Source organism: Ambystoma mexicanum, chromosome 4q (assembly GCF_040938575.1).
Source record: "Ambystoma mexicanum isolate Mex_15411 chromosome 4q, UKY_AmexF1_1, whole genome shotgun sequence".
NCBI classification, from domain to species: Eukaryota; Metazoa; Chordata; class Amphibia; order Caudata; family Ambystomatidae; genus Ambystoma; species Ambystoma mexicanum.
The window spans coordinates 1,062,405,921-1,062,433,433 of record NC_090928.1 but is presented as its reverse complement, the minus strand read 5'-3'; the positions used below and the strand labels follow the sequence as shown (position 1 = coordinate 1,062,433,433).

The following is a 27,513-nucleotide window of genomic DNA, read 5'->3' as shown; positions in this document are numbered from 1 at the left end:
TGGCAGGGGAGTACACCAGGAAACCATCCGTGGAAAAATAATCTAAAGAGACATTTTGCCATCCTGCAATTTATGAAGCAGTTGTGAAAAATAGACAATTTTTCCATCCTTTAAAGTTGAAAAGACTTATTTCGTTATTCTCCAAACAGTGTTATGGGAAAAGACATGTCTACTATTTCTGAGGAATCATTGTTTGGAAAAAGACACTGTTGCCATTCTTAAGAAAGTGCACTATGAAAGAGACTTTCCAGCTACTCTTAAAGACACAGGGCCTCATCACGACCTCGGCGGTAACGCCGGCGGTATTAGCGCGGGGGCTATTAGCGCGACCGCCATAGCCCCCGGCGCTAATAGCGCAGAATCACGAGTTGGGCGGACTTGGAAGTCCCCCCATTCCCCATTGAGCCCATTCGGGAATGCCCCATTCCCCATTGGGCTCAATGGGGAAATTTCGCGCTCATACCGCCGGCGAATTTCTCGCCGGCAGTATGAGCGCGAATTCTCGGTGGATTTCACACCAGCTCAGAGCTGGGTTGAAATCCGCCGAGGCCCTGATTCGGCGGACCCTTAAATCCGGCGGTAATAGCGCTACCGCCGGATTTAAGGGTTACCGCCGAGGTCGTGATGAGGCCCACAAACTTTAAAGAACACTTTGGTTATCCTACCTGAAATAATCCAGGGGAAGGGAACCCCTGCTGGATTCAAGAATTATTTTTTGAATTATCATACTTGATTTCTATACACCTTTTATTAAGTAAAATTCAGAACATTTACCTTGCACCTTTGATTATCTATTTGAGTGTGAGAGTCAGATATTGTTTGGGCATAAGGACTGTTTATATCATTTTGTTGACAAGACACAGACTTCTCTTTAGATTTAGTTTCCTAGGTAGGGAAACTCTTTAGGTTAAGGATAGAAAAGTATGTATTCAACCTTGTTAAGCTAATAAAATGTCTAATGTTGAACATATTAAAACTTTGTGTCCGCCTCTCGTTTCAGATCCCTCACATAACATAGTCCTTCAAATAGGTTCCTATTCTTTCCCAAAACAGACAGTCTTGGTTGTTGGTTAAAAGCAACACTTTAAGTCAGCATATCAGGATGGTCTATTCTCTCACTCGAAGAACCTGAACAGCTGTGTGATTAGTAGGGCACCATAGGCTAGGGATAACTGGGGAGCCACCACGTACCTCCCCTTGGGCTTACTTCACTGAGCGGGCGATGGTCCCAAGCCCTCCCCAGTCCCATCCCCTAGCTAGAGACATGGGACTTCTTCACACCAAGCTCCTAATGAAATCGACCAGCTTAGAAGTTTACCCACATTAATCATACAACATGGCACAGGACCCCGTTTGTCACCTGAGCTGCACAGACGGGTTTGGCCTCTACATGCTAATGTTGAACTGTCCATCTACCCTCAAAGATGACTGTAAGTTAAGGAACAGCCTTCTGATTTGCTCACGTACCAGTACCAAAAAGGAATGAGCACAGATGAAGATCCCAATACAATTTCAAAGAAGGGGCTGAGGTTATATTTTAACGCTATGCCCTGTCAAGTGAACTGATATTACAAATTAAAATGGGATGATGGTGTGTGCTCACCTGCTCTTGCACTGCCATCGGTCAGATTCTGAATCCTCTGACTCTTGGCTCACCTGTTTGATCTTGGGTCTCTTTTTCTTTGTAGTTCTCCTTTTTTCTGGAAGTGCGGGTCTCATGAAGGAATGGGCGAGTCTCCCCAGATGCCACCCTGCTGATTAGTCCCAGGCAGGTAGCACCCGGGGCTTCTGCCCAAGGTCGAGGCGTTCAATCCAGGAAGCAGGTCTGTATTTCAGGGAGGATTCTAGGAAGCGATGAGGAACAGGATCGCCCGGAGGGGAGCACAGTAAATCCGGAGAAGATCCAGGAAGCGGTTTGTGCAGTTAAGCACAAGTGGGAGAGAGTGAGGTAATGCGGCGCAGGGCCAAAGCCAAAAGGGGAAAAGGGCACAAGGATGAAAAACGGCCACGCAAGGCATGCGAAGCCGGGAAGATAGAAAGGCTGAGCGAGGGCTGAAAAACCAGGAAGCAAGCACAACCGATGCGCTGAGCACGGACAAGCCGAGCGTTGAGACGCGCCGAGCTCTGGGGGCGTGGTGCTTTTGAAGGAAGTTGCGAGTAAATCTGGTGCTAGACTGCTTGTGCTCCCATTGCGTCCGCCATGTTGAAGGTGAAAAAGGGCGCAGTGATCCAGCGGCGGAGTGACCAGGCCGTCCAGAAAGGGCAAAGTCGGTGATTCATGACAGCATGCCCCCTTCTAGACTCTGATCCCCCTGGTTTACCAGAATGGATCCGGTGGAATCGGGGAGCGTTAATTTTGGTTACGGGTTCCCATTTAGGATCACTGGGTGGATAACCTTTCCATTCCACAAGGTACTGTAGACGTCCTCTTCTGTATCTTGATTCACATATCCTGGAAACCTCAAATTCAATCTGATCATCAATGAGAAGAGGGGGAGGTCGAAGAGCTGTCCAGGTAGACTGATGAGGTTTCAAAAGGGATGAATGGAAGACGGGGTGTATTCTTTTCCATGAAACTGGAATACAGAGTTGGAAGGCCAAAAGGTTAATGATCTTAGTCACTGTGAACGGTCCATAGTAACGTGGTGCCAGTTTATTAGGCCTTAGGTGTCTGGGCAAATGTCGGGAAGACAGCCAGATCTTATCTCCCAAGACATAAGATGGGGTAGGACGCCGTTTGGTGTCTGCATATTTCTTAACATCTATCCTGGCCTTTGCGAGATGTTCTTTAACGTCTTTTTGTGTCGATACCAACTGAGATATCCAGGAATCAACAGATGGAGCTGGACTGGAATGAGGCAAGACTGTAGATAGGACAGACAGGTGGAATCCTTGGTTGCAAAAGAAGGGACTGGTCTTGGTTGCGGAATGATCAGAGTTGTTGTACGCAAATTCTGCTACAGGGATCAAAACTGACCAGTCGTCCTGCACCTTGAAAGCAAAGCACTGCAGATACTGTTCAAGGGTTTGGTTTACCCTTTGGTTACCATCCCCAGACCAATGGCATTACCCAGATGATAAGGCGTGTTGAATCCCCAATAATTGGCACAAATACTTCCAGAATCTCGAGACGTATTGGGGTCCACGATCAGAAATGATCTTGGTAGGCAATCCATGTAGTCGAAAGATATGTCACAAAAATCACTGCCATCTCTTGCGCCGAAGGAAGTTTGATCAGTGGAGTAAAGTGGGCCATGTGGGAAAAGAGGTAAATGGTGACCATGATAGCAGTATTTCCTTTGGAGGGAGGAAGATCCATTATAAAGTTTGTGGCTATTGCCTCCCAGGGTCGAGATGGCAGATCTGGCTGGAGAAGGAGGCCTGCCGGTTTCCGGTTGTCTATCTTATTCTGGTTGCAAACAGCACATGCCTAGCTGTACGCCTCTACATCGTTGATCATCTTCAGCCACCAGAAGTTTCTCTGAAGAGTTAGAAGGGTGGCCTTGATTCCACGATGCCCAGAATAGTAGGTATCATGGCACAGGTGTATCATTTTATTTCTTATGGTCTGCGTGGTAATTACCAGGGTCATGTCCTTGAAGAGATATCCATCCTTGGTGGACAAAGCCCATTGATTAGTTTTGTTAGAATTCTTCCAAAGGTCCGAAGTTGGAGTTTCAGACCTTACCTTGTCCAAAAGCGTGTTGGCCTGGGCTATGAACACCATGTTCGGAAACATCGTGGGGAAGATTTGTGCTTCTTCTAATGTGTAATCCACCCGTCTAGACAGGGCATCTGCAATAACGTTGGATGTCCCTGGTACATGCTGAATGCAGAACTGGTATTGGGCGAAGAAGAAGGCCCAACGTGCCTGACGGCTATTTCTGCATTCCATTGATTGCAGGATCTGTAGGTTCCGATGGTCGGTCCGTACCTGCACTGGGTATCTGGCACCCAAGAGAAGATGGCGTCATTCCATGAAGGCCTGACGAATAGCGACCAGCTCTTTTTCCAGGACTGAATAATGTGTCTCACCAGGGTGCAATGTCCGGGAACAGATATGCAATGGGATGTTCTTGGTTGTCTTCAGATTCTTGTTTTAAAACTGCCCCTATAATGTATTCCGAGGTGTCTGCCTCTACCAGGAAGGGCTTGGTTATGTCTGGTTGAGCTAGGATGGGCCCCTGCGTAAACTTGTCCTTTAATGTCTGGAAGGCTTGTGCTGATGACCATTGAAAATGTGTGTCTTTCTTCAGAAGATATACGATGGGTTGAACTATGGATGGAAATGCCGGGATGAACTTTCTGTAGAGGTTTGCAAGGCCCAGAAAACACTGTACTTGTTTTACCTAGGCAGGAGCAGGCCAGGAGGTAATAGCATCTACCTTGGCTGGATCCATTGCCACCCCATGTGGACTTAAGATGAACCCTAAGTATCGTACAGTGGACACGTGACAGATACACTTTTTGGGTTTCGCAAATAGATGATGGTCCCGCAACCGTTGCAAAACCAAGGTGACATGTTCTTGATGTAAGGCTGGATTGTTGGAGTATACCAGAATGTTGTCTAAATAAACTATCACAAATAAAAACAACATGTCGGAGAACACTCGGTCCATGAAACGCTGGAATACTGCAGGGGCATTGGCGAGACCAAATGGCATTACCAGGTATTCAAAATGACCAAAGGGAGTTCGGAAGGCAGTCTTCCATTCATCGCCCTCTTTTATGCAGATCAGATGGTATGCTCCTCGCAAATCCAGCTTGGTGAATATCACTGCACCACATAGGCTTCCAAAATGTACGACATAAATGGCAAGGGATATCGGTCTTTTAGGATACACTGGTTCAGACCCCTGTAATCCAAACATGGTCGGAGTTCCTTGGTGTCTTTCTTGGGTACGAAGAACAAAGAGGCTCTTGCAGGTGATTTGGAAGGACGAATGGTTCCATTGGATAGGTTAGTGTCCAAGTATTCTCGCAGGGCTTTCTTTTCGGGTTCTGAAAGGATGAACATCCTGCCGAAGGGAATAACCGCTTCCTTTTCGGTGTCTATGGCACAATCCTCAGGTCTGTGAGGAGGCAAGGACTGTAAAATGCCCGTGGAGAATACGTCTGAAAATTGGTGGTAGGCTTCAGGTACTTGATTGATATTCGACACTGTTAGTGGTTGGTGGTCTGGCATTCCGCTATTGGTGAGTATGGTGAGTTATACCTTCTGGGAAAGGCAATGTGAGAGACAGAACTCAGATCCCAGGAACAGTGACCCTGCTGCCCAGTTGATATAAGGGTTATGTATTTGCACCCATGGCATGCCCAAAACCACTGGGTAACGAGCCGCCTTTATAATGTCGAATCATAAGAGTTCCTGGTGATTGTGAACAGAGAGCAAGAGTTCTGTGGTTTGTTGAGTTATCGGTCCAGATGACAAGGGATTACCATCGATCCCTTCAACAGCTTGAATAATGCCCTTGGATTCCCTAGGTATTTGATGTTGTTGTGCCCATTCGTCATCTAGAAATTTGCCCATGGCTCCACAATCCACCAGGGCCAGGACGGGATAGGGTTCTTTATTGTTAATGGTCAGTGTTACTTGGAAAATCACCAAAGTACTCCTGAAGGCCGGACCCAAGGAGGCCGGAGAGGTGGAGCATGTGTCTGTCTCCCGGAGCTGGGCTCCGTTCAGGATCGGGAGCTGGCGTTTCCTCGAGCGTCTTGGAGGGGCTATCGGGCAGTTCCTGACCAAGTGTTTGTCAGATGCGCAGTACATACACAGACCACTGTCAATTCTGCGAGTCCTTTCCTGAGAAGTCAAAGGTCCTCATAGAGTACCCAACTGCATAGGCTCAGGTTCTGCGGTGGATGATGAGGTGGATCCCTGGGGCTTGGATACACCGGTGAAAGCTTCTGTAGAGGACTCCGTGTTTTCCTTTTCTCTGCCTTCCTTTCTTGGATTCGAATATCGATCTGTAAGGATAAGTGCAAAAGGGCCTGGAAGGTCCCAGGGTTGGCCACTCTAGCCAATTCGTCTTTGATTTTCTCATTCAGGCCATGGCGAAACAGGGTAAAACATGCTTCGGGAGTCCAATCAGCATCCTTGGCTAGTTGCTTAAAGCAAGTCACGTATGACAACATTTCTTGGCTGCCTTGTTGGAACTCAAACAGTTTCTCTTGGGCGGAGTAAACCTGTTCAGGACAGTCTAACATTGCCCTAAATGCAGCAATGAAGCCATCATAATTGTCCAGCAATGGGTCTCCAGAAGCCACCAGGCGCGTAGCCCAGGTTAGGGCATTACCGGCAAGATGGGATATGACAAACCCAACCTTAGCCCTGGGGGTGGAAAAGTTATAAGGCTTGAACGTGAAGTGTACCAAACATGAACCAAGGAAGGAGCGTAACGCCTTTGGTGTGCCATCGTATTTATCTACAATGCCTCCCACTGAGGCACTCTCCTGGTAAGCCGAATCTCTGGACAACACAAGTTGTTTCAGGGCTGCATTGTCCGCCTTGAGGTTCTGGACCTCGGTTGACAACTGCTGCATACCCTGCAAGAGATCTTGAAGAGTGGGATCCATCCTGGGGGCAGTGTTAGGTTTGTGGCGTCTCAAACTGTCAGATTCTGAATCCTCAGACTCCTGGCTCACCTGTTTGGTCTTGGTTATCTTCTTCTTTGTAGTCACGGGTTTCTCCTTTTTTCTGGTAGTGCGGGTCTCATGAAGGAATGGCCGAGTCTCCCCTGACGACACCCTGCTGGTTAGTCCCAGGCAGGTAGAACCCTGTGGCTTCTGCCCAGGGTCGAGACGTTCAATCCAGGAAGCAGGTCCATGTTGAAGGTGAAAATGGGCGCTGTGATGCGCGCGGCGGAGCGACCAGGCCGTCCAGAAAGGGCGAAGTCAGCGATTCTTGACACCATCTCCTATTTTTTATTTACAGAGGGTGAACTAGGCCTCTGCAGTTTGTGCATTATAAAAGAAGATTGGCCATTTTGGTACTAAAAAAAACTTCTTTGCATCATTCCTGAAGGGCAACTTGTAAGGGATTGGTGGGCCCTCTACACTAGCTTCACACATTCCCCATCAACGTATACCTTAAGAACAAGGTCTAGGTAAAGTAATCCGCCCAGATCTGGAAAGGGATCTTAAACTGATGATGTACCAGCAAAGTAGAGAAGAACTTTTTTTTCCAGCACCAGGTATTGTTACGGGATAACATGCCCTACACCAAGTACTATATCCCTGATCTCTGAGTTCAAAGTCAAATGTCATGGATTGAGTTGCTGCCGTTTACTTCAAATGTATCCACCTGGCTTTGGATCTGGTTCAGAAAAGAATATTCAATGATCTGGGAACTTAAAAACACCAACATAGACGAGCAATTGGCGACTAAGGCTGTCAGCACAGGCTCTGATGCAGTCAAATACTGAAGAGAATTCTTCCTCAGCACATGCACGGTTTAAAACTACTGTCTAATGCATGATCTGGGTGAAAACGTAAGACTCCACGATACAGAAAAAGGTCCCAACTGAATTTCCCCAAAAATGATTCCCAGCATTTTTTTTTATTAGATGTTTTATAGTTTGCATACAAACATTTAACATTTCATTTATCTTCAATATTAGATATTTTAAAAGAAAAAGAGAGAAAATGATTGTAATCGTAGCTCAATCACATATTTCGAATTACAAGTCTTGTTGTTCATAATTTTTTCCCAGATTTGGATTGTCCTGAAGATAAGAAATGTGTTGTTACCGGATACTTTCTGGGACCATCTTTCAATGGTATCGTATTTTACTCGTTCTTGAGGTAGCATGTCTAAGAATAATTTCCTGTGATTGCAGAGTTGAAGGACAATCCATTATGATGTGCTGAATCGATTCGATTTTGACAGAATGTTTGCAAAATCTACAGTTTATGTTCTCTGGAAACAATTTTTTGGTCTTCACAAGATATTAATTAGTCGGCAGGACGTGAAGACGAAGTCTGAGGAAGATGTCCCTCGTTTGACTACAGGGAAATTTTGTTAGATATTGTGGTAATTCGTTCAACGCTCTTACCTCCGCTATTGAGTTTGTCATTTGATATTGTGCCTTCTCACCAATGGGAATTATCCAGTCATTTTGTCGAATCCTTTTTTTTGCTTCCATAGGTCTGTTTATCAGTGTTTCAGTTGTTATCTCATATTTATTTAGGAGACAGAGGCAGGAATCTTTCCATCTGTTCAAAGTTGTGTCATTCAAAGCTTTCGTTTTAGATCCGAATATCTTGATAGCAGGAATGTCTTAGTCTGAGATGATCTTTCTGTAAAGGTCTAGGTCAATGGTCTCCAACCTTTACGTTAGCTAGAGCTACTTGTAGTGGAGGCCAACAGTGGAGAGCTACTAGCGGGCGATATCGGGGTGGAGATATTTATAAACCTCAGAATTTTTACCAATATTTTTTTGCCCCGATTATTTCCCCCCTATAAAGAGATGGAATAACATATGCCTTCACGATTATATTGTGAACTTCAAAAACCTCTTTGTTGCATTAATATTTATTATTAGCTATCTCAAAAAGACAGATATTTGTTGGACTACCACACAAATATCCTGTAATTTTTGTGCCCCTTCCTTTGCGTTTTATGTAGGCTTTCTACATGCTAGGCACACTAGTGTTTTCCAAATGTGCATTTCACACTTCCATAAAAAAAAAAAGTAATTTCCAAATTGAAAAATGCTTCTTGCGTTCACTAGTTTTCTTTGAAATGTTTTTTTTTGTCAGACACCACGCATATTCTGTTATTTGTGTGCCCCTCTGTGTTTTAGCACAGGTTATATTTATAAAGATGTTATATGCTTGTCAAACTGGTTAATCACAAATAAATGCTTCTGTTGTGCTGACAGCAGTTTTTAGTAAATTAAACTGTGGGTTCATGGGTGCCAACTTTTGATTTTCACTACAGGGGCAGAAATATCCCCACCTCTGCCCTGAATATAAGCAAGCAACCAGCCCAACCCATACCCTGGCCAAAAACATTTTATAGACTTTTTTTATAATGCATTGCAAAATGTCATACAATTAACCTGCATTTTTGAATATATAAACTCTCAGCATCAGTCTGTCAACCTGCTGAGCTACCCTGGTAGGCTTCTACTGTACAGCGTGTCTATGGATTGCTTAATGTACTAAAAGTGGGTGTACCTATGTCATGGAAGTGATTTAAAGTGGAAATGTACAATGTGGAGTTTGGTCAGAAGCCACATGAAAGAAATTGCATCATTTTTTAAATATTATTTTGAACATTTCCAGGCGAGCGGCAGTGCTACTGTGATATTTTCACTGCGTGGTCATAATGATCCTGCCCAAGCCCTCTTACATCTCTTCCAAACAAGAGCAGCTTGCTTAAACAAGACAGTGTCGTGGGGGTGCACAAGGCCAACGGTGGTACTACAGGCGGCCTGCAGAAGCAGAACATGATACTGACATCTGCAGTGAATTTACAAGCACCGCCACATGGCACAGCAGCCAAGCTTCCCGGCCACCATTGGGACGACCAGGGTTCGGATCCTGAACACGGAAAATAGCCGGAAAACACAGCATTAAATAATGTTACTTAAGAAAGTGTTTATTTTTCAGTATCTCCAGCGCGGGCGACTGAAGAGGCTAAGGCGAGCTACTAGTCACCCGTGATCGACCGTTTGGCGACCTCTGGTCTAGGTATTTCCAATTGACAATTAATTCAAGGGATTGGATTGCCAATTCGAATCAAATTCTCGGCATTGGATTTGACATCGGAAAAGAAAGGATCTTGCGCCAAAAGATTCCTTCAACCATATTCCATATTTGGCGGGATATGTTGATTATGGCATCACTTCCGTACATTAAGATTGCAACCCCTTTATGCCGGTAGATTGTGATTATAGGGGCCATTGAGAATTGGCCGTATTTCTTATGCATGATCAAACCTTGCCTGGCAAGAGAGCGAGCTTTGTTTTTCAGCTGTTCCGACCATTGTATTTCAATTGCTTTCAATTGCTAATTGGTTGAGCCAAATGCCAAGTTATTTTGTCAATTTGACTAGGTCAAGTTGTTTCCCTTTTAGGTGGATATGGACTGCTTTTGTTTTTCTATTTTTCCAAGGGCCCAAGGACATCCCTTGTGATTTGTTGATGTTGATTGTCAAATCGTTTTCCTCTACATACTTTTCAAGCGCCCGCAATCTTTTTGGTAGGCCGACATCTGTCTTGTCCAGTATTACAAGGTTGTCTGCATATAAAATATAAGGTATGTGAGTAGCGTGCAATATAGGCGGATTTGCTATAAGGAACAAGTTACTTACCTGTAACTGTTGTTCTCCAGCATGGGTCTGGCATGGATTCACATGCTCATGAATATTCCCAGTCGTCAGGCTGGGAATCCTCGGTAAAGAAAAAATCAGTATCAGTTTCGTTTCTGATCTGTCTTTCTTAGTAGTAACCAATCACTGGTCTCTGGGTCATACTGCCACCAGCCAATGACTGCCCTCTCCCTAAGCCTCGCCCCTGGCAGCCATCCTCAGATTTGGTAGCACGTAAAGTGGCAGTATGACCGAGTGAAGAGCTGCAGAGGGGAAGGAGGGAGGGTTCGCATGTGAATCCATGCCAGACCCATGCTGGAGAACAACATTTACAGGTAAGTAACGTGTTCCTTCTCCAGCATGGGGTCTGGCATGGATTCACATGCTCATTAATATAAGAATACATAGCAGTACAAACATGCACAACCACGGGAGGTGGCAAGGCTCAACATTAAGCATTACATAAAACTCAAGATTAAGCATCTCTTACCTCCTCACCAGGCTCACCTTAAGCGAACAGGTTGCGCAGCACTGCCTGGCCGACTCTGGACTCCTCCCAGGAATCCCAGTCGACGCAGTAGAATCTCGTGAAGGTGTGCGTCAACCTCCACGTAGCAGCCCAGCAGATGTCCAGCAGAGGCACACCAGAGAAGAACGTTGTGCTAGCAGCGGTCACTCTGGTCGAATGGGCACTAGGACGGCCAGGCAACGGTCAGTTTGCCAACCGATGACAGTGCATGATGCAGCCGGAGAGCCATCTGGAAATGGAAGCCTTCGAGAGAGCCGTCCCTTGGTTCACATGTCCAAAGTTCACAAACAGCTGTGATGTCTTCCAAAAACTCTTCTTCAGTCCACGTAGAACTTCAGCGCTCTAGCTACATCCGGTGAGTGCAAAGTCCTCTCGGCCGGCGATGAAGGTGACGGGAAGAAAACTGGCAACACCAAGGGCTTGTTGAGATGGAAGTCCGACGGCACCTTGGGCATGAAGGAGGGGTGCGTCCTCAGCACCACCCTCGTCTCGTGAAAAGTCAAGTATGGAGGCTTGCAGGATGGGGCCTGAATCTCTCCCATGTGTCGTGCGGAGGTGATGGCCACAAGGAACGCGGTCTTCCACGACAGGAACTTCAACTGAGCCGAATGCGGGCCCATGAGCCTGGTCAGCACCACGTTGAGCTCCCACGCCGGGGCTGGAGCCTTCACCGGCGGGAACGATCGGAACAGTCCTTTCATAAACTCCTTCACCAGGTGATGAGACCACAGGGATGACTGTCCTGAAGTTCTGGTGTATTGGGAAATCGCTGCCAGATGTATGTTGATGGAAGCATGAGCTAGTCCAGCTTTGGCCAGCGACAGTAAGTACGGTAGCACTTGAGGGGCAGTAATCCGTAGAGGGTTAATCTTCTGTGCACGGCACCAGACAAAGAACCTCTTCCACTTGTGTCCGTAGCACTTGACAGTTGAGGACGCCCTGGCCTTTGCAAGAACCTCTCTGCATTCAGCCGGGATATCGTACCCTCCAAACTCTAGTGCTGCAGGAGCCAGGCCTGCAAGTCCAGCGACACCGGGTCGTGATGAAGAATGGCGCCTCCTTCTCTAGAGAGAAGATCTGCGTCCGTCGACAGTTTGACTGCTGGGGACGCTGACAAGTCCAGAAGGTCCGGGAACCAGATCTGTCTCGGCCACCTCGGCGCAACGAGGATCATCCTGCACCGGGACCTCTTGAGTTGGTTGATGAGCCTGAGCGGCAATGGCGGGAACGCATACAGGAACAGGCCATCCCAGGGGAACGAGAAAGCATCGCCCATGCTCCTCGGCTGGGGGAACCTGCTGGCGAACCTCTGGCACTTGGAGTTCGTCGCCGTCGCGAACAGGTCGATTTGGGGTTTGCCCCATCACCGGAAGAGTTGATCCACTTGATCCTGGCGTAGTTCCCACTCGTGGTACGACCACAGCTCCCTGCTGAGTGAGTCAGCGATGGTGTTTTTTATCCCTGCTAGATGGAATGGCACCAGAAACATCCCCTGGGCAACGGCCCAGTGCCACAGATCCTGGGCTTCCTTGGACAGGGCTGGGGATCTGGTTCCTCCCCGTTTCCGGATGTAGAACATCGTGGTGGTGTTGTCGGTGAAGATCCTCACCACCTTGCCCTTGAGGGATGGGAGGAATGACTTGACGGCCCAGAACACCGCTCGGAGGTCCAGTATGTTGATGTGGAGCGGCCTCTCCTCCGAGAGCCGCAGGCGTCTCGCGTGAAGATCTCCGGTGTGCGCTCCCCACCCCTCCAGGGTGGCATCCGTCGTTACCGTCGCCTGGTATGCTGGGGTCTGAAAGTCTGTGCCCGATGCGCGCGTGTGCCCCACCATCGGATTGCCTGGCGGAATACCTCGTTGAGCGAGATCTTGTCCTCGAAGCTGTCCGTCGCTTGCATCCAACGGGCGTCGAGGAACTCCTGCAGAGGGCGCATCCGTAGCCTGCACAGGCGCATCAGATAGATGCAAGAGGACATCATCCCGAGCAGGGACTTGATGGACCTCACTCTGGCCACGTCCGTGGCCAGCAGACGCTGTACCTTGCCCAGGATGGCCTGCGTTCTTTCCTCCGACGACGAGGCCAATCGTGCCACTGTATTGAGCTTGGCTCCCAGAAACAGCACGACCTGCGACGAAACCAGGTGGGATTTGGGGAAGTTGATGGAGAATCCCAGGTCCGTGAGCAGCTGGACGTTCTTCGCTGTGTGTTCGACGGCGAGCTCCCTTGTCCCTGCTCGGATGAGCCAGTCGTCCAGGTAGGGGTAGACGTGGATCCCCTGCAGGCGCAGCCGCACCGCTACTGGTGCAAGGCACTTGGTGAACACCCTGGGCGCAGACTTCAATCCGAACGGGAGGGCCTTGAACTGGTAGTGCCGTCCCTGGACTACGAACCTGAGAAACTTTCTGTGACCTTTTAGGATGGGGATGTGAAAGTACGCATCCTCCAAATCCAACGACGATAGGAATTCGCCTTCCTCCAGCTGGCACAGCACGTGCTGGAGGGTGACCATCCGGAACTTCTGTGCCTTGATGTATTTGTTTAGCCGACGCAGGTCCAGGATGGGACGCCAACCTCCTGTCTTCTTCCTGACGAGGAAGTATCTTGAGTATACTCCGGAGCCCCGGAGCCTCTTTGGGACGAGCTTGATGGCTCCTTTCTTGAGCATCGCCCTTACCTCTAACAGCAGTTGAGGGACGTGGTTTTCCTTCCTGGCCACTGGAGGAATTCGGGGGCACTTCTTTAGGAATTCCAGAGTGTGCCCGTGGGGCAGGGCATCCAGCACCCAACGGTCGGTGGAGATGGACTCCCACAAGCTGACGAACTTCGCCAGCCGGCCTCCCACCGGGGTGCTTCGGTGGGGGCCCAACGCAACGGCCGGTCCAGTCTTGTTTGGAAGCAGCCTTGCTTCCTTGGCCTCCCTGGCGACGACGGCAAGATCCACCCGACTTGCCTCGTCCCCTGTAGGCTTCTTGCGACGAGGAACGGGCCGCTTGACAGTAGGTCGAGGAGCCGCCGCCGAATCCTTTGGAGGCACCTTGCTTGCCTCCGGAGTTCCGAAAGGGGGGTCACCGTTGCTGCAGAACTCCCAAGGCCCGAGCCGTCCCCGTGTCGCTCTTGATGGCCTGCAGCGACTCATCCACTGTCTTTCCAAACAGATTTTTCCTGTCGAAGGGCATGTCCAAAACCTTGGATTGCACGTCCTGGCGGAAATCCGTCGCCTTGAGCCACCCCCGCCGTTGAAGGCAAACGCTGTTGCCCAACTGGCGGAAACCGGTGTCAGCAATGTCCGTGGCCACAGTTATGGCGTGGTCTGACGCCACCTCACCCTCCTGTAGGATCGCCAGGGCCTCTGCACTCTTGTCGTCTGGGAGGAAGTCCAACAGGGGGGCGATCTTGTACCACAATTCCCTGTCGTAGCGGGCAACAATCGCTAGGGCGTTGGCCGCCTTAATCGTCGTCGCCGCTGACGAGATGACTCGTCGTCCCATGGCGTCCAGCTTCTTTCCCTCGCCGTCCGGTGGGGAAGTTGAAGATGAAGCCGATGCCCCCCCGCTTTCTTCTTGGCCGCTGCAGAGACGACCGAATCCGGGGTCGGATGTGCCCTAAGGCACAAAGGGGCGACGTCGGGGACCCGGTACTTCTTCTCGTACCGGTCCCTCTTGGCAGGTGTCATGGACGGGTTCTTGAGAAGGGCAAGTCCCTGGTCCCAGATGTCATCCAGCAACGGCACCGCGAGGACCGTCTTCCTCTTGGCCTTGCGCCGTTGGTAGAGGAAACCTTCCTTCTTCTCTTCGGGGCAGAGCTGAAAAAGCTCGGATGCCCTGGCAATCATGGTGTGGAAGGAGCCAATCTCGTCGGGCGGGGACGCCCGAGGGATCGGAGACAGGAGGTCAGTCCCGTCGTCACCGCCGTCGTCATCCGTCCCCATCGTGGCCATGTCTGCTTCCGTGTCGTCCCTCGGGATCGGGGAAGGCAATAAAGGCTGAGAAGGCCGTGAGGGCTGCAGGGGCACTGGATGAATTCTCCTCCTCTTCTTTGGAGGGCTTCCCGACGGACCCGGTTCAGTCGGGTCGTCCGTCGGGGGTAGGGGCAGTCTCGTCCTTATCTCCTTGCATAAGGCTTGGATTGCCGTCAAAATGGCCGCCGAGTTGACCTGCGGCTCGGGCTGCGACAGGAGTGACGGGCACGATGGTTGCTCCTCATCCACAGGAACCTTGTCGTCGTTGCCACCCTCACACTCGTCGTCCCCCTCGTCGGGATTTCTCCTGTGGGACCGGGCCTCTTCCCAGTTCTCAGTCAGTTCCTCCTCGGAGGTTGTGTCCATGTCCGTAATGGCCACCGGCCCCCCCACCTCTTTTTCCACCGGGGTCTTCACGGGGGTCTTCTCGATGGGCTTAAAAGAGGATTCCCTCTGCGTAGGCAGGGAAACTCTAGGCCCCGAGGTCGCCTCCACTGGGATAGCCTCCAAAGGCTTCGCCAGGGCCGCAGCAACTCCCTCGATAGAGGCCTTAGCCGGGTGGATCAGGGCCTTTGCCACCATAGGCGCGCTTGAGGCCTTCACTTTAGGGGGAGGGTCACCGCCTCGCTCCACCTCGGCCGGGTCCTTCGAGATCAACCGGGGATTCTCCAGAAGCTTAGCCGGTTTCTCTGATTTTCTCTTCCCCGAGCCAGAGCGTTGGCTCGCGGTTGATGGCGTCGGTGAAGGTGCGCCCTGCCTGGCAGCCGAGGAGCCCGACCGTTCGGCGCTCGCGGTGCCCGCGGATAGTTGGAGGCATGTCCGGCGATCCCTCATAGTCCGATCCGACATGCAAAACGCACAGTCCTTCTCCACGTGCGTTTTGTCCTCGTGGAGGCAATAAAGGCATTGCGAATGCTCGTCCTCCTTGAACACATTTTGTAGGTTGCATCCAGGGCAGATCCTGAACAGTTTGCCGGGAGTCGAGCTTCCCTTCTCTTGGGCCATGTTCTTCTCGTCCACGAGGTAGGCCTCAGAAATTTCTGGAAACCTCCAAGAAGCGTAACTCGACGAAAGCTTCACCCTTGAGGGGCATAGATTAATCCGAAACGGGTGCCCGTGGATCGGAAGTAGAAACGGTGGAGCTTGAGGCTCGATTAAACCGAAAAATGAGATAAATCTCTTTGAAAAAGCGCAAAACGCAGTATGACCCAGAGACCAGTGATTGGTTACTAAGAAAGACAGATCAGAAACGAAACTGATACTGTTTTTTTCTTTACCGAGGATTCCCAGCCTGACGACGGGGAAGATTCATGAGCATGTGAATCCATGCCAGACCCCATGCTGGAGAATGTTATTTTAATTTCCAGTGAGATCAAAAAGATAGAAATTGAAAAGTGTTGCTGCCAGGGGGCAGCCTTGTTTGAGTCCCCTGCCTGTTTGGATCTCTGATGTTACAACTCCATCTTGTGTCAAACAAACTAACGGTATTCCATTTGTTTTTATGCCCACTCTGTCAGTCTTTTTAATAGCATTGAGGCGAAGATTTTTCCCATCCGATCAAGCATTGCCAGAGGTCTGTGATTTTTAGGTTGATTTCTGTAGCCTTGTTTGAATACAGGAAATAAGGTTGCTGATTTCCACGTTTTCGGAACATATTTATGTTTGGCGATCAGTGTGAAGATTCCCATGCAGCGCTCTCTCTACCCAGACTTCGGGATGTTTCTTTATAATGTTGTTGCTAAGGCCGTCCGGGACTAGCGCTCTGGAGCTGTTAAGTTGCTTTATACGAGTGAGGATTTCTTCATTCAGTCCCAGTTGTTATACCAGTTCTTTCCACATTCTGGTGACTTCAGGAGCTGCTCCGTTTGGTCTGGGGGTTGGTAATAGAGCTGGGAAATATAAGCTATCCACAGTCTCTGGGATGTCTATGATCATCCTCTGTTGGTTAACTGAATTTCTGTTGAGGAGATTCCATAGGTCTCTTGTGTTCTTATTTCTCAATGCTTTCAACATTGATTCAGCATCATTCTGGGTGAGAGTGGCTCACATGTTTTTCATCCAATTGCGGTACTTTAATTTCAGGTTTTTAATTAATGTTGTTGCTTCATCAAATGGCATTTTACGGGCAGCAGTTATTCTCTTTCCTTGCTGTTTCTTCCTGGCAACAATCAAGTAATTGTAGAAGTGAGTATGTTCTGGTTCTGCATTGTCTCTATATGTCGGATGGAATTTGAAGGGAGTCCGTATCAATTCATATTCTATTTTTCCTTTTTCAGGTTTGGAGGAATTGCAGAACATTTCTTTTAGCGTATTTATCTATAGGGCAGAAATTCACAGTCTATTTTACCCTATGTTGATTTCAATATTGTTTGTTCTTTGTTTCGTCAAAGGCGGATAGCTGGCTACCAAGTCAGCGTGATCTTGTGATGGCCGCTCTGACTCGCCAGAATGACTGCCAGATTTAGAGTTTCTTCCAGAATGTGTGTGGATACATACATATACTCTAGATAAGCTTTAGAGTCACCTCTTGAATAGTGTCTCCTTGTGTTTTCCCGTTTATTGGGTTAGAATTTTTCCTTATTATTTCTTTTGCCCACTGTTTGGCTTTAGGTTCAAGTTTATTGAACTTTTTTTTTCACACCATTGGGATAGAATAAATGAATATTCAGATCACCACAGATGATCATGTCTAGGTGTTTATGTTTCGCTTGGAGTTTGTCTATATTTATCAGGACCTCATCTAGGAACATGACGTCGCTCATTGCCGCAGAGTTCCAGTATATATTTATAATATTGATTTGTTCCTGTTCTTTTGCTTTCGGATTATTGATCAATTGGATTTGGACGTGGTTTAGCAGAGTTATTTGAATCCAATGATTAAGATTATAAGATTCAATCAGGTGTAGGTTGGCATCTGCTTTCCCTTTTGTTCCTAGAATGGCAGGGTTGATGCAATTCATGTATCCATCGCATATGGGTTGATTGATAAGCCAAGTCTCTTGAAGACAAATTATTTCATATTTTAGTAGTTAGTGATTATCTTTCCTGAACAAATATGAGTGTCCTCTAGTGTTCCATGAGCATACATTTATCTGACATTATTCTTCTTTCGGAGATGTTATAAATGAGTTTTCATTTGACCATGATCTTGAGTTTTCCACGTTTGATTCCTCTTTGGTGTGTGTGGTTTGTGAATTGTTGTATCAGAATTTGTTGAGCTCCTTGTACTTATTCGTACCCATGTATTTCTTACAGGAAGGTCACAGTTCCTTTTTGGAGACAGGCGCATTTCTGTCCTCGGTCTATCATTTTCTTGTCGTCTGTCAGTTTGGGCTAATTTGTTAGATGTAACTAGGTGTACACAGGCCATGTTGAAGTTGGCAGTACATTTGAAGCCTAGATGTCTGAACTGCTTGGTGGCAGCTAGGACTTGTCTGCAATTTGTTGGTTGATGAGTTGAATCTCTATGTGGTCAGTTCTTTTGTCTCTTGGGAACTCTACTACTTTTATGTCTTCAGATCTTAAGAGTGTGAAGCGAGGGAATAGCATGTATTCATCGCAGTAGGTTTGTTCTGTTCAGTATCAGCCCATCATTATATTCTGTTGATCTCTCTATGTTAACTGAATTCTTTACAAGATGGTTTCTGGGATCTATGAATAAAGGTAGCTTTAACTGATCAGATTTGATTTTCTTCCTTACATTACATTACATAGCATTTATAATGCGCACTATAGACCTGCAGGCATGAAGGCGCGGACAAGTTGTACATACAGACAAAGGACCGAACATCAAGGTGGATGAGTATCTGAGACGGGTATACAGGGACTCTGACTGAGGGCTATTATGGCTACGGCACTATCAGATTAATCCTACTCAGGTGAATAAAAGCGTTTTCAAGTCTTTCTTTAAGGCCTATAGCGAATTAGGACTGCGCATATAAACTGGCAGTTGATTCCAAAGGAAAGGTGCTTTTAAGTAGAAGGCTCCATTCTCGGCTTTAGATGTTTTAGATCTTGGTTGCACTAGATAATTTTGCATGCCAGATCTCAATGCTCTTGTATTCACCTTGTCCTTAATGTAACTCTGTAGATATGGTGGCATACATTGTAGTTTGCATTTGAAGGTGATATCCAGGACCCTAAATGTAATCCTTGATTCAATGGGTAGCCAGTGAAGAGAGTGCCTGGCCTCTTATACGTGATCTTGCATAGAGAGGCCAATGACGACTCTCACTGCCCAATTCTGTACCACCTGGAGCATATGCAAGTCTCGCATACAAACGCCCAGCAAAAGGCTGCAACAATAATCAATTTTGTTCTCCTATTATAACCCGAGCAATGGTTTCTGGGCTTTCCCGGGAAATCAAGGGTCTCAGATGTGATAGTAGTTTAACATAATAAACTGCTGATGAGACAACCGAAATGACATGTCCCCGCATGTTTAGTGTCTGATAGAGAGTCACTCCCAAAGTTTTTGTTTAGGGCAGAGGGGTTATCATGTCATCTCCTAATTTAAATGAGCTGTAAGATTGGTTAAGTTTGTGCAGCGCGTGTTAACTATCCACAATCATGAGCTCAGTCTTATTCCGGTTGAGGGCTAGATAGTTGTCCAACATCCACTCCTCAATTAGCGTGAAGATTCTATTAACTTCAAGCTCATCCTGCTCGTGGACGCCGGTTGGAGGGACTACACACCGAGTATCATCTGCATAGTTTGAGAACGCAACCCCCTCCTCTTCTAACATAAAGAAGAAAGGAGCCATAAGGAGGTTATATAGACACAGTGATGTGCTGGGCCCTTGCGGAAACTCCATAGAGTACTGGGACTGATAATGCTTCTGTTGTTTCGGAACAGACTCGACTGCATCTATGCTTGAGGAACAAGGCAATCCAAGATGCCGCAGAGTCGGAGAAATTGGCCACCTCCCTCAGTCTAGAATTCAGAATGGTGTGCTCTGTTTAATCGAATGCATCCGATTGGTCTAAAGACATAACAAGAGAGTGCACTCTTATCCAACTGAGCTAGGAGTTTAGATTTCAGCTCCAGAAGTGATGTTTCTGTGCCAAATTGTTTTCTAAATCCAGACTGATGGGAGTGAAGAATAGGATGAAGGTCTAGATGCTCAGCAATTTGACTATATACGACCCTGTCCAATATCTTAAGTCGAAACGTAGTATTCGATATGGGACGGAAATTAAGAGGGTTATCCGTAACCAACCCTGGTTTCTTAAGGATGGGAGTAACCATGGTTTGTTTTAGCTCATCCGGCACCTTACCCTCCTTCAAAGAAGCATTTATAAAGATACAAACTGCCTTAAGAAGGCGAGGGGTACAGGTTTTGAGTATCATGGATGAGCATGCAACTCCCCTGCAATGAGAGGATTTCATCTGTTCGATGATTTTGGTTAAATCAATCTCAGTTATGGGGTGAATATTAAAGAGAGGAACAGCCGAGTCCCGAGAATGGACTTTAGTTGATTCCATAACAGAAGCGATTGGTACCATCTTCTCTTTCTCAAGCATTGCCGTCTGAATGTTATGCAGCTTGTTTTGGAGTCTGTCTGGAATAAGTTGGCACCAGTGTTTGTTGTTTGTTACTAATTGGCCTAGAGTAGTCTCCTGTTCTTTTAATATCTGAAATATGTTCTTGGTGTCTGACTTGGCATTACTAATGAAATTATTCCCACGACTTACATGGAGGCAAATATATAAAACTATGCAAGGCACCTCAAACAAATAAAGATTAAGTGGCCAACCCCAACAGAGCGACAACAGAAAACCCGACACTTGGTCTCCTATACAACGTAACAGAAGGGGGACACAGTATCCAGAATTTACTAGATGAAAGAAGCGGAACTACCCAAAGACAAAGGGAAACAAGACTGGGAGCGAATGTTGGGGAAAGAAATAACAGACAGGGACTGGGAAAAAGCAAAGCCCTACCCTAAACACGTATCAAGAAATGCCAGATTTAAGCAAGAGCAATTCTACATACTCCAACCAGCGTACCTCACTCCGGAGAGAATAGCTAAATTTCCAGGAGCTACCACCCAAAGATGCCCAAAATGCAGTGAGGAAAATGCCAATCTAGGCCACATGTTTTGGCACTGTCCGAAGATCTGTTCCTACTGGATGGAGATTGAACAACACCTGAAGGGTAGGGGGTTAAAAGGGAAAACGTGGACAATGGAAGCCTGATTGCTTGGAATCTACTCCTTTCCGTATAAAAACAAGGTAATGGCAAAGTTGATCAACCTGACGTGGGTATTAGCCAAAAGGCAAATAGCAATGGCGTGGAAGAAGGAAACAGCACCGGACTTTGGGATATGGTGGAAGGATTTGCAAAGATGGACCACTGCAGAGACGGCAGTCTGGCAAGAAGCGTTACAAGCCGGAAGGAGGGAAAGTTCCATAGATATAACGACATGGAACCAGGTGTTACAAGACTTGTACAGCTCCCCAGAAATCCTTCAGTGCAAGTACGAGTGGCGCTGAAAAGGGAATGCGGATGAAGAACAGCAACCAGTCGCAAATCAGCCACTAGAATCACCTCGCCGAGGAACATGCAAATTACTGCCTGTGACTAGTTTTATGTAGCTTGTTTTAGTTTAAAGGGGTTTACATTAAAGTTGGACCAAGGGGGGGTGCTGGGGGGACAAATGCAACATAAGACTCCAAGATGTATCACAAATTACAGTTTGCTTTGTACTTTGTTATTAAACCTAGAAATTAATAAACAAATATAAAAAAAAATACTAATGCGATTATTATGGTAGTTTCTTTTAGTTTAGAGAATGGCGTTTTTGTAATCTCTTACTATGCTCTTATAAGATACTAGGAGGTCCAGTTCGGGTTCGTGTTTCCATGCATGAAATGCTTTAATAGATGCGTTTTTTTTGTTTTCCAAGTTCCTCGGAAAACCAGGCCTTATTTTTATTATCCTCTTGATTTTGCTTTTTTTGCCTCAGCGGTGCAAGCTTCTCTGATATGCTAGATAAATTATTAATTAGAGCAGCAGCCATGGCCTGTGACGACATTTCAGTTGAAAAGTTCAAAGAAGTGTTAAGCAGAGGTTCGATGTTTTCTACTGTAATGCGTTTTAGATTCCGCAACATAAGGCCAGGTTGCTTGTTTTTTATTTTCACTGGGAATGGCACCGTTAATAGGAAGTCCACAAAAAAATGATCAGACAAGGGACAAGTGCTAGTACTTAACTTGCTACAGGTAGTGTTAAGTACCGCCAACCTATCCTATCTTTGATGCAGACTCCACAGGTTTATGTTTGACTTTAGAGATTTGTCCAGACCTTTTATTTGAAGGTTTTTCTCAGAGTTGTATGTTGTCTCATTTCGGTGTTCATTTGACACATCGATGTTTGCGGGTTTGCGGTGGGTTCATGTGTGCATTACAGATACCATACCTGAAGGTCGACCAATACTTAGTGGTGGAGGAGGCATACTGGAACCTCTATCTATGTATATCAATGAATGCCTGTCTCCATTAGTAATTACCATACCGACTTACCTTAGAGATACTATGCACACATTACAGATACTTGAAGAACTCAAATGTCAAATCTGGACTACTTTTAGTAACGCTTGATGTTAAGGCATTATACACTTCAATAGATCATGTTAAAGCAATTGCAAGTGTTGATTCTATCTTCACAGGTCATTCGGCATCATTTTCTGACCAAATAGAAATGGTTAAATAATGTCTATCTTTCGCACTCTCTAACAATGTGTTTTTATTTAATAAAGTCTACTACAAACAATTGGTATAGTGATGAGTGCGAGCTATGCCCCGGCCCTTGCCAACATTTTCATGCATCATTATGAACAACAGTTTGCACCTGTTAATAATCCCTTTGTACAACATATTCAGATTTGGAAGCGTTACATTGACGATGTTCTCATGGCATGGACTGGTACAGTGGATTGCCTGAATGATTTTGTTTCTTTTCCGAATACCAACACATGGGGAATTCAATTTACTTATGAATACAGTTACACTAGCATACATTTCCTAGACCTTATGATCAGCTTAATTGATAACAAACTTGTAACAAAAACATTTCGTAAAGGTACATCAGTGAATTTTGTGTTGCATGCTTCTAGCTGTCATAAGAAATCTGTTATCCAGAATATACCGAAAGGCAAATTCATTCGAGCCAGAAGGAACTGTTCGAGTAATGTTGACTTTAAAGAAGAATGTCAGTTTATATGTAGACAATTTCTAACAAGAGGTTATGATAAGGATGTTGTGAAAAAAGCAGAAGAATCAGTTATGAGTCTGAAGAGAACGGAACTGCTCACTCCCAAAACCAAAGAGAATGTACCCTATAGTAACAAAGTCCAATTAATTACAAGGTTTAATGCAGATAGTTCAGATTTGTATAACATTGTTAAAAAACACTGGCATGTACTCAAACCTGACCATGATATCACACCCTGGCTAGATCCCCACCCTAGCTTTATCTTTAGTAAAGCAGTAAATCTAAAAAATATTCTGTCACCGTCATTTATGGAAAATGAACATTCAACAAAGACCTGGCTAAGCCAGACCAGCAGCTATGGTTTCCACAAATGTAGAAGATGTTCAATGTGCGATTATGCACTAGTAACTAACACAATAGACTTTGATAAATTGGGTTCACATCGAATTAACTCCTTCATTAATTGCAATTCAAAATATTGTGTCTATTGCATTTTATGTGTGTGCGGTCAGCACTATATTGGCAGTACTATCAGACCACTGAAGATAAGAATATGAGAACATCTGTCCACTATTGCTAATCAGGAGTCTAAATACCCATTGGCAACACATTGGCAAAAGGAACACCAACTTGAAGACAAGTCTAATATCAGATTCGCCGGCATGGTAAAAGTTTCACTGCTTCAACGTGGTGGGAACTTAACCCTAAAATGGAGCCAATTGGAAGCCAGACTCATTTGCCAATATCGCACGGTCGCACACGGTCTTAACACTGACCATGAACTATCTGTGTTCCTCTAACTTGATGCAAACCACAAATGTTACCCCAATTGGTAGATCAGTACTCAAATCTCACCATTTGGCAATTTAAAAGTCTTTAGCAGTCTTTTGCTCTATGTACTTATAATCACAATCCTTCACGTTCAAGGATCTTTCCACGTCAAACAGCTCCTAGACATGCGGCTTAGCTGAGAATATGGTATAAGGACACAAGGGAACAAGTATATTACCCAGAGAAATAACGAGTGTACCATATATGTATTGGGTCTTCATATGCATTACTTTGCATATAGTCCTATGAACAGATTTAGTTTATGATTGTACTAATCATAAATAGCCATCAGCCATTTCCCTGCTTTCCATTTGTTTCTTATCACTGTCAAAGTGCAATTGCATTTTACACAAACGCGGCATGCGCGACCAACTGTAATTCCAACATGTGACTCTCAAGAGTCACATGTATAGCCATATGATTCCCCAGTCTTGACATGAATATTGCGATGTCTATTTACGCCGGTTGCTCAATTTCGGAGCCTTATGGTTTCTATTTAATTGAATTTTTGCTAATTCTAACGTTTATGGGTGTCCCCCTAATCATACCTCACAGTCTGTTTTATTAACAATTAATTCAGGTTGCACCGATTAAATAGTCACTAGTCAATTTCTGTTTTTATTTTTTACTCATCACAGTCAAATCGCAATTACATCTCACACAAGCGCGGTATGCGCGAGTAATTGGTATCTCAACATGGCAGCTCTCAATTGACATATACACAGCCCTACGAACGTTCTAGCTTTTGACATGGATGCCACAATGTTTATTTATGCCGAACGCTGAACTACGGAGCTTCAGCTCCAGTCCACATAGGCGGAGACGCTGGGAAGTTTGGGTCTTTCGCGTAAGCCCCTGGACTCCACAATCAGTCTGAGGGGCTACGCATGTGACCACTTAATTCTACTAATCCAGCATTAATCTCTAATTAGCCCTTTCTCCTTCCCTTCTGCCCTTTCCCCCTTGTTCTCTTTTCAACTAGCTTGGTTCCACCTGACTGCAGTATCCTTACCCAATGAAAGTGTTATATATTTAGTTATGTTCCCCGAATACATTTTTTTGCACGGTTTTATTATTTTATTGTAGCAATTAACCTAATCTAATTACCAGTTAGCCACTCTGAGTGTATTTTGTTTGTCTTTCTCCTACAGAGGAGCTCACAATATTTTATGGTTCTGGTAATGAACTAACACATTGGTAAGCAAACATATTTTTTGGTATTATTGTTTTTAATAGAAGTAATTTCCTTTTCTGACATGTGGCCTTTTTTCTACAACATTATATTATCTACATATGAATTCTTTTAGTTAGGTTGACCCACCTCACAAGGAATACAAGGTAACTTATTGTTCAGAAATGTTTTGATTCTGTATTCTCATAGTGTTGGAGAGACAATACCTTTTATGCTACTGGCTAATATTTTCTTGGCCGATCAACTGATGCCATTTATGCTACTTTTTGTTTCCTTGTTATATTACATAATCTACGACGACTTTGGCAACTGCGGATGCACCACATCATATCCTTTTTTATAATGTGTATTCTGATGATTTGTGTAAAAATTAATTTTCTGTATACACCCGTTTCATTAATTCTGGCTGATTTATGACCATTCATTTTGTGGGTTTTGCCACACTTGTGTTTTTCGTTTGGACTTGTGGTTGTTGTTAAACCAATATCAACTCATTGTGTTCATTTATGTTTGGTAGATTTAACTTTATGAATTCTTGTATAATCATGTACCAATTTTCCAGCCTCTGATGACAAGTTTTTTGGCTCGAAACACGTGTCAGGCTGTTCAAATTTTCATTAATTAAAATGTACGCTAAACAGCAGTTTTAATAGTGTTTTGGGCGCAGATATTAGGTAAACCACCCCTTGCTTAATTTACGTTTGATATGGTCTTTGTCAGTGTCCAAGTGTGCAGTGCTCTTGTGTTCACTTTCTTTTAGGTCTTGCAAGTTATGCACTAAATCGCTTTTTCCACTCGAATTATTCGCAATTGGCAATACACAAGAATTTGGTCTTGTCTTCTTGGACTTGTGTTTAGGTGGTTATGCATCGTGTTTTTTGGTAATAAAGGGTTCTTTTTCTGACCTTGCTGGAAACTGAGTGTCGTCATTTTTATCTCTGGAATCTTGAGCGCTTCCAGTTTTCGTGTTAATTATTTCAGGTTTTCTAGTCTGTGTTACAGAATCTATTGTCTCTTTCTCTTCGTCGTTATAGGGTTTGCCGAACTGATTGTGAGGCTTTATTTCCGACTCTGTTCTTTCGAAATCGCAGTTGCTTTCAACTTGAGTGTATGTGGGCGCGAGGCGTGGCATCTGACAGGGAGAGGGGGGGAGGATGTGGTGTGGAGGGGCCGAGGTGATGTTTAGCTTTGTGGGGGAGAGGGCATGTTTTGGCCCGATGTCTGATGAGTGGGCCGGTGGATGCAACCATAATGATTGAAGCAGCAGAAAGGAAACACAAAATGGCTCACCTCAGTTTGTCTCAGTCCGTCTCAGGGGCTGATGACACAATGCTAATCAGTGGGGAATTAACAAGCTTACTTGACACAAATCCGAGGGAGCAGCTGACTCCTCGCCGACTCCTGTAGACTCCTGGAGACTCTGCACCGACTCCGCGCCGCTCTGCGGCAGAATCGAATGCTAAGAGTCGAATGCTCCTCCTCTTCCAATTGGTAGTGAAAAAAGACTCACTCCTGGAAATAGGGTCCGTGTAGTCAGTAAGGCAAGCCAAAGTATCACAGTCTCCACACTCCTACAGACTGTGCGTTATTCCTGTGTTTTCTACTGTATTTCTCTCCCATGTCCCCTCCCTGTTGCCCTGTGGGCGGTTTGAAACAGTATTTACTTCCTGTATAAGTGACAAATATGCGAACAATAAATAAATACATTCATGAATAAATAAATAAAATGTAGCTGGGCGGGACGGGAGTGCACTTTAATCCTGATTAATGTGTTCTGGTAGTTTCCTTTTTCCATATGCATTCCTCTTTTTATAATCACGTTTGATAAACCTAACAAATATTTAAAAGGAATAGAAATATGTTTGATAAGAAACATTTATAGGCAGAGCTATTAACAATGAAAGCATTAAGTATTAAACCAATCTATGATACGCAGTGTTGGGCAGTTATCATATAGGCAAGACATTTTTCTAGCGAAAATAGGACTTATTTCATGGCTGGCAAGAAAATCACCCCCTTAAATCGCCATGAACATGCACTTATTTCAACATCAGTAAATACAATGCCCCCTTTAACAGTCACACACCCAAGTTAATCAAGCAAGAATTATGATATCTCTTTGTTAGGAACATACTGGGTGTTTCACTAAAAGTGGTAGAATTTATGGTCATTCATACTGACACAAGGCTTTCATCGACCAATACACCAGATACACAAAACACACCCGCACAACCTTTAAAAAGAATACTTACTCCTCTTTTCCAGCCAATCGTGATGCAAACTTTGTGTACCACAAAGCAACATTAAACCCCATGGAAGTTAGTTCAAAAACTGCATCCTGCTGAGAACTGCCAAGAAGAACACTTTCATTAGTTTTCAAACAGATGAAGAGAGAGCCAATTAAAATACAATGCATGACAAGTCTGACAATCTTTCACACAAAAACATTTAATATTTATCACCTCCCATA

General features: G+C 45.6%; 1 protein-coding gene across 2 annotated transcripts in view; it reads right to left on the bottom strand.

Annotated features, from left to right (window-relative positions):
- The window catches only part of BROX (BRO1 domain and CAAX motif containing), a 904,523-nt gene that overhangs the window by 427,176 nt on the left and 449,834 nt on the right, over positions 1-27,513 (bottom strand). For both annotated transcript variants that reach the window (XM_069608616.1, XM_069608615.1), the window contains one exon: positions 27,296-27,391. In XM_069608616.1, the coding sequence (XP_069464717.1) occupies positions 27,296-27,391 (96 nt within the window). The remainder of the gene's footprint in view (positions 1-27,295; positions 27,392-27,513) is intronic.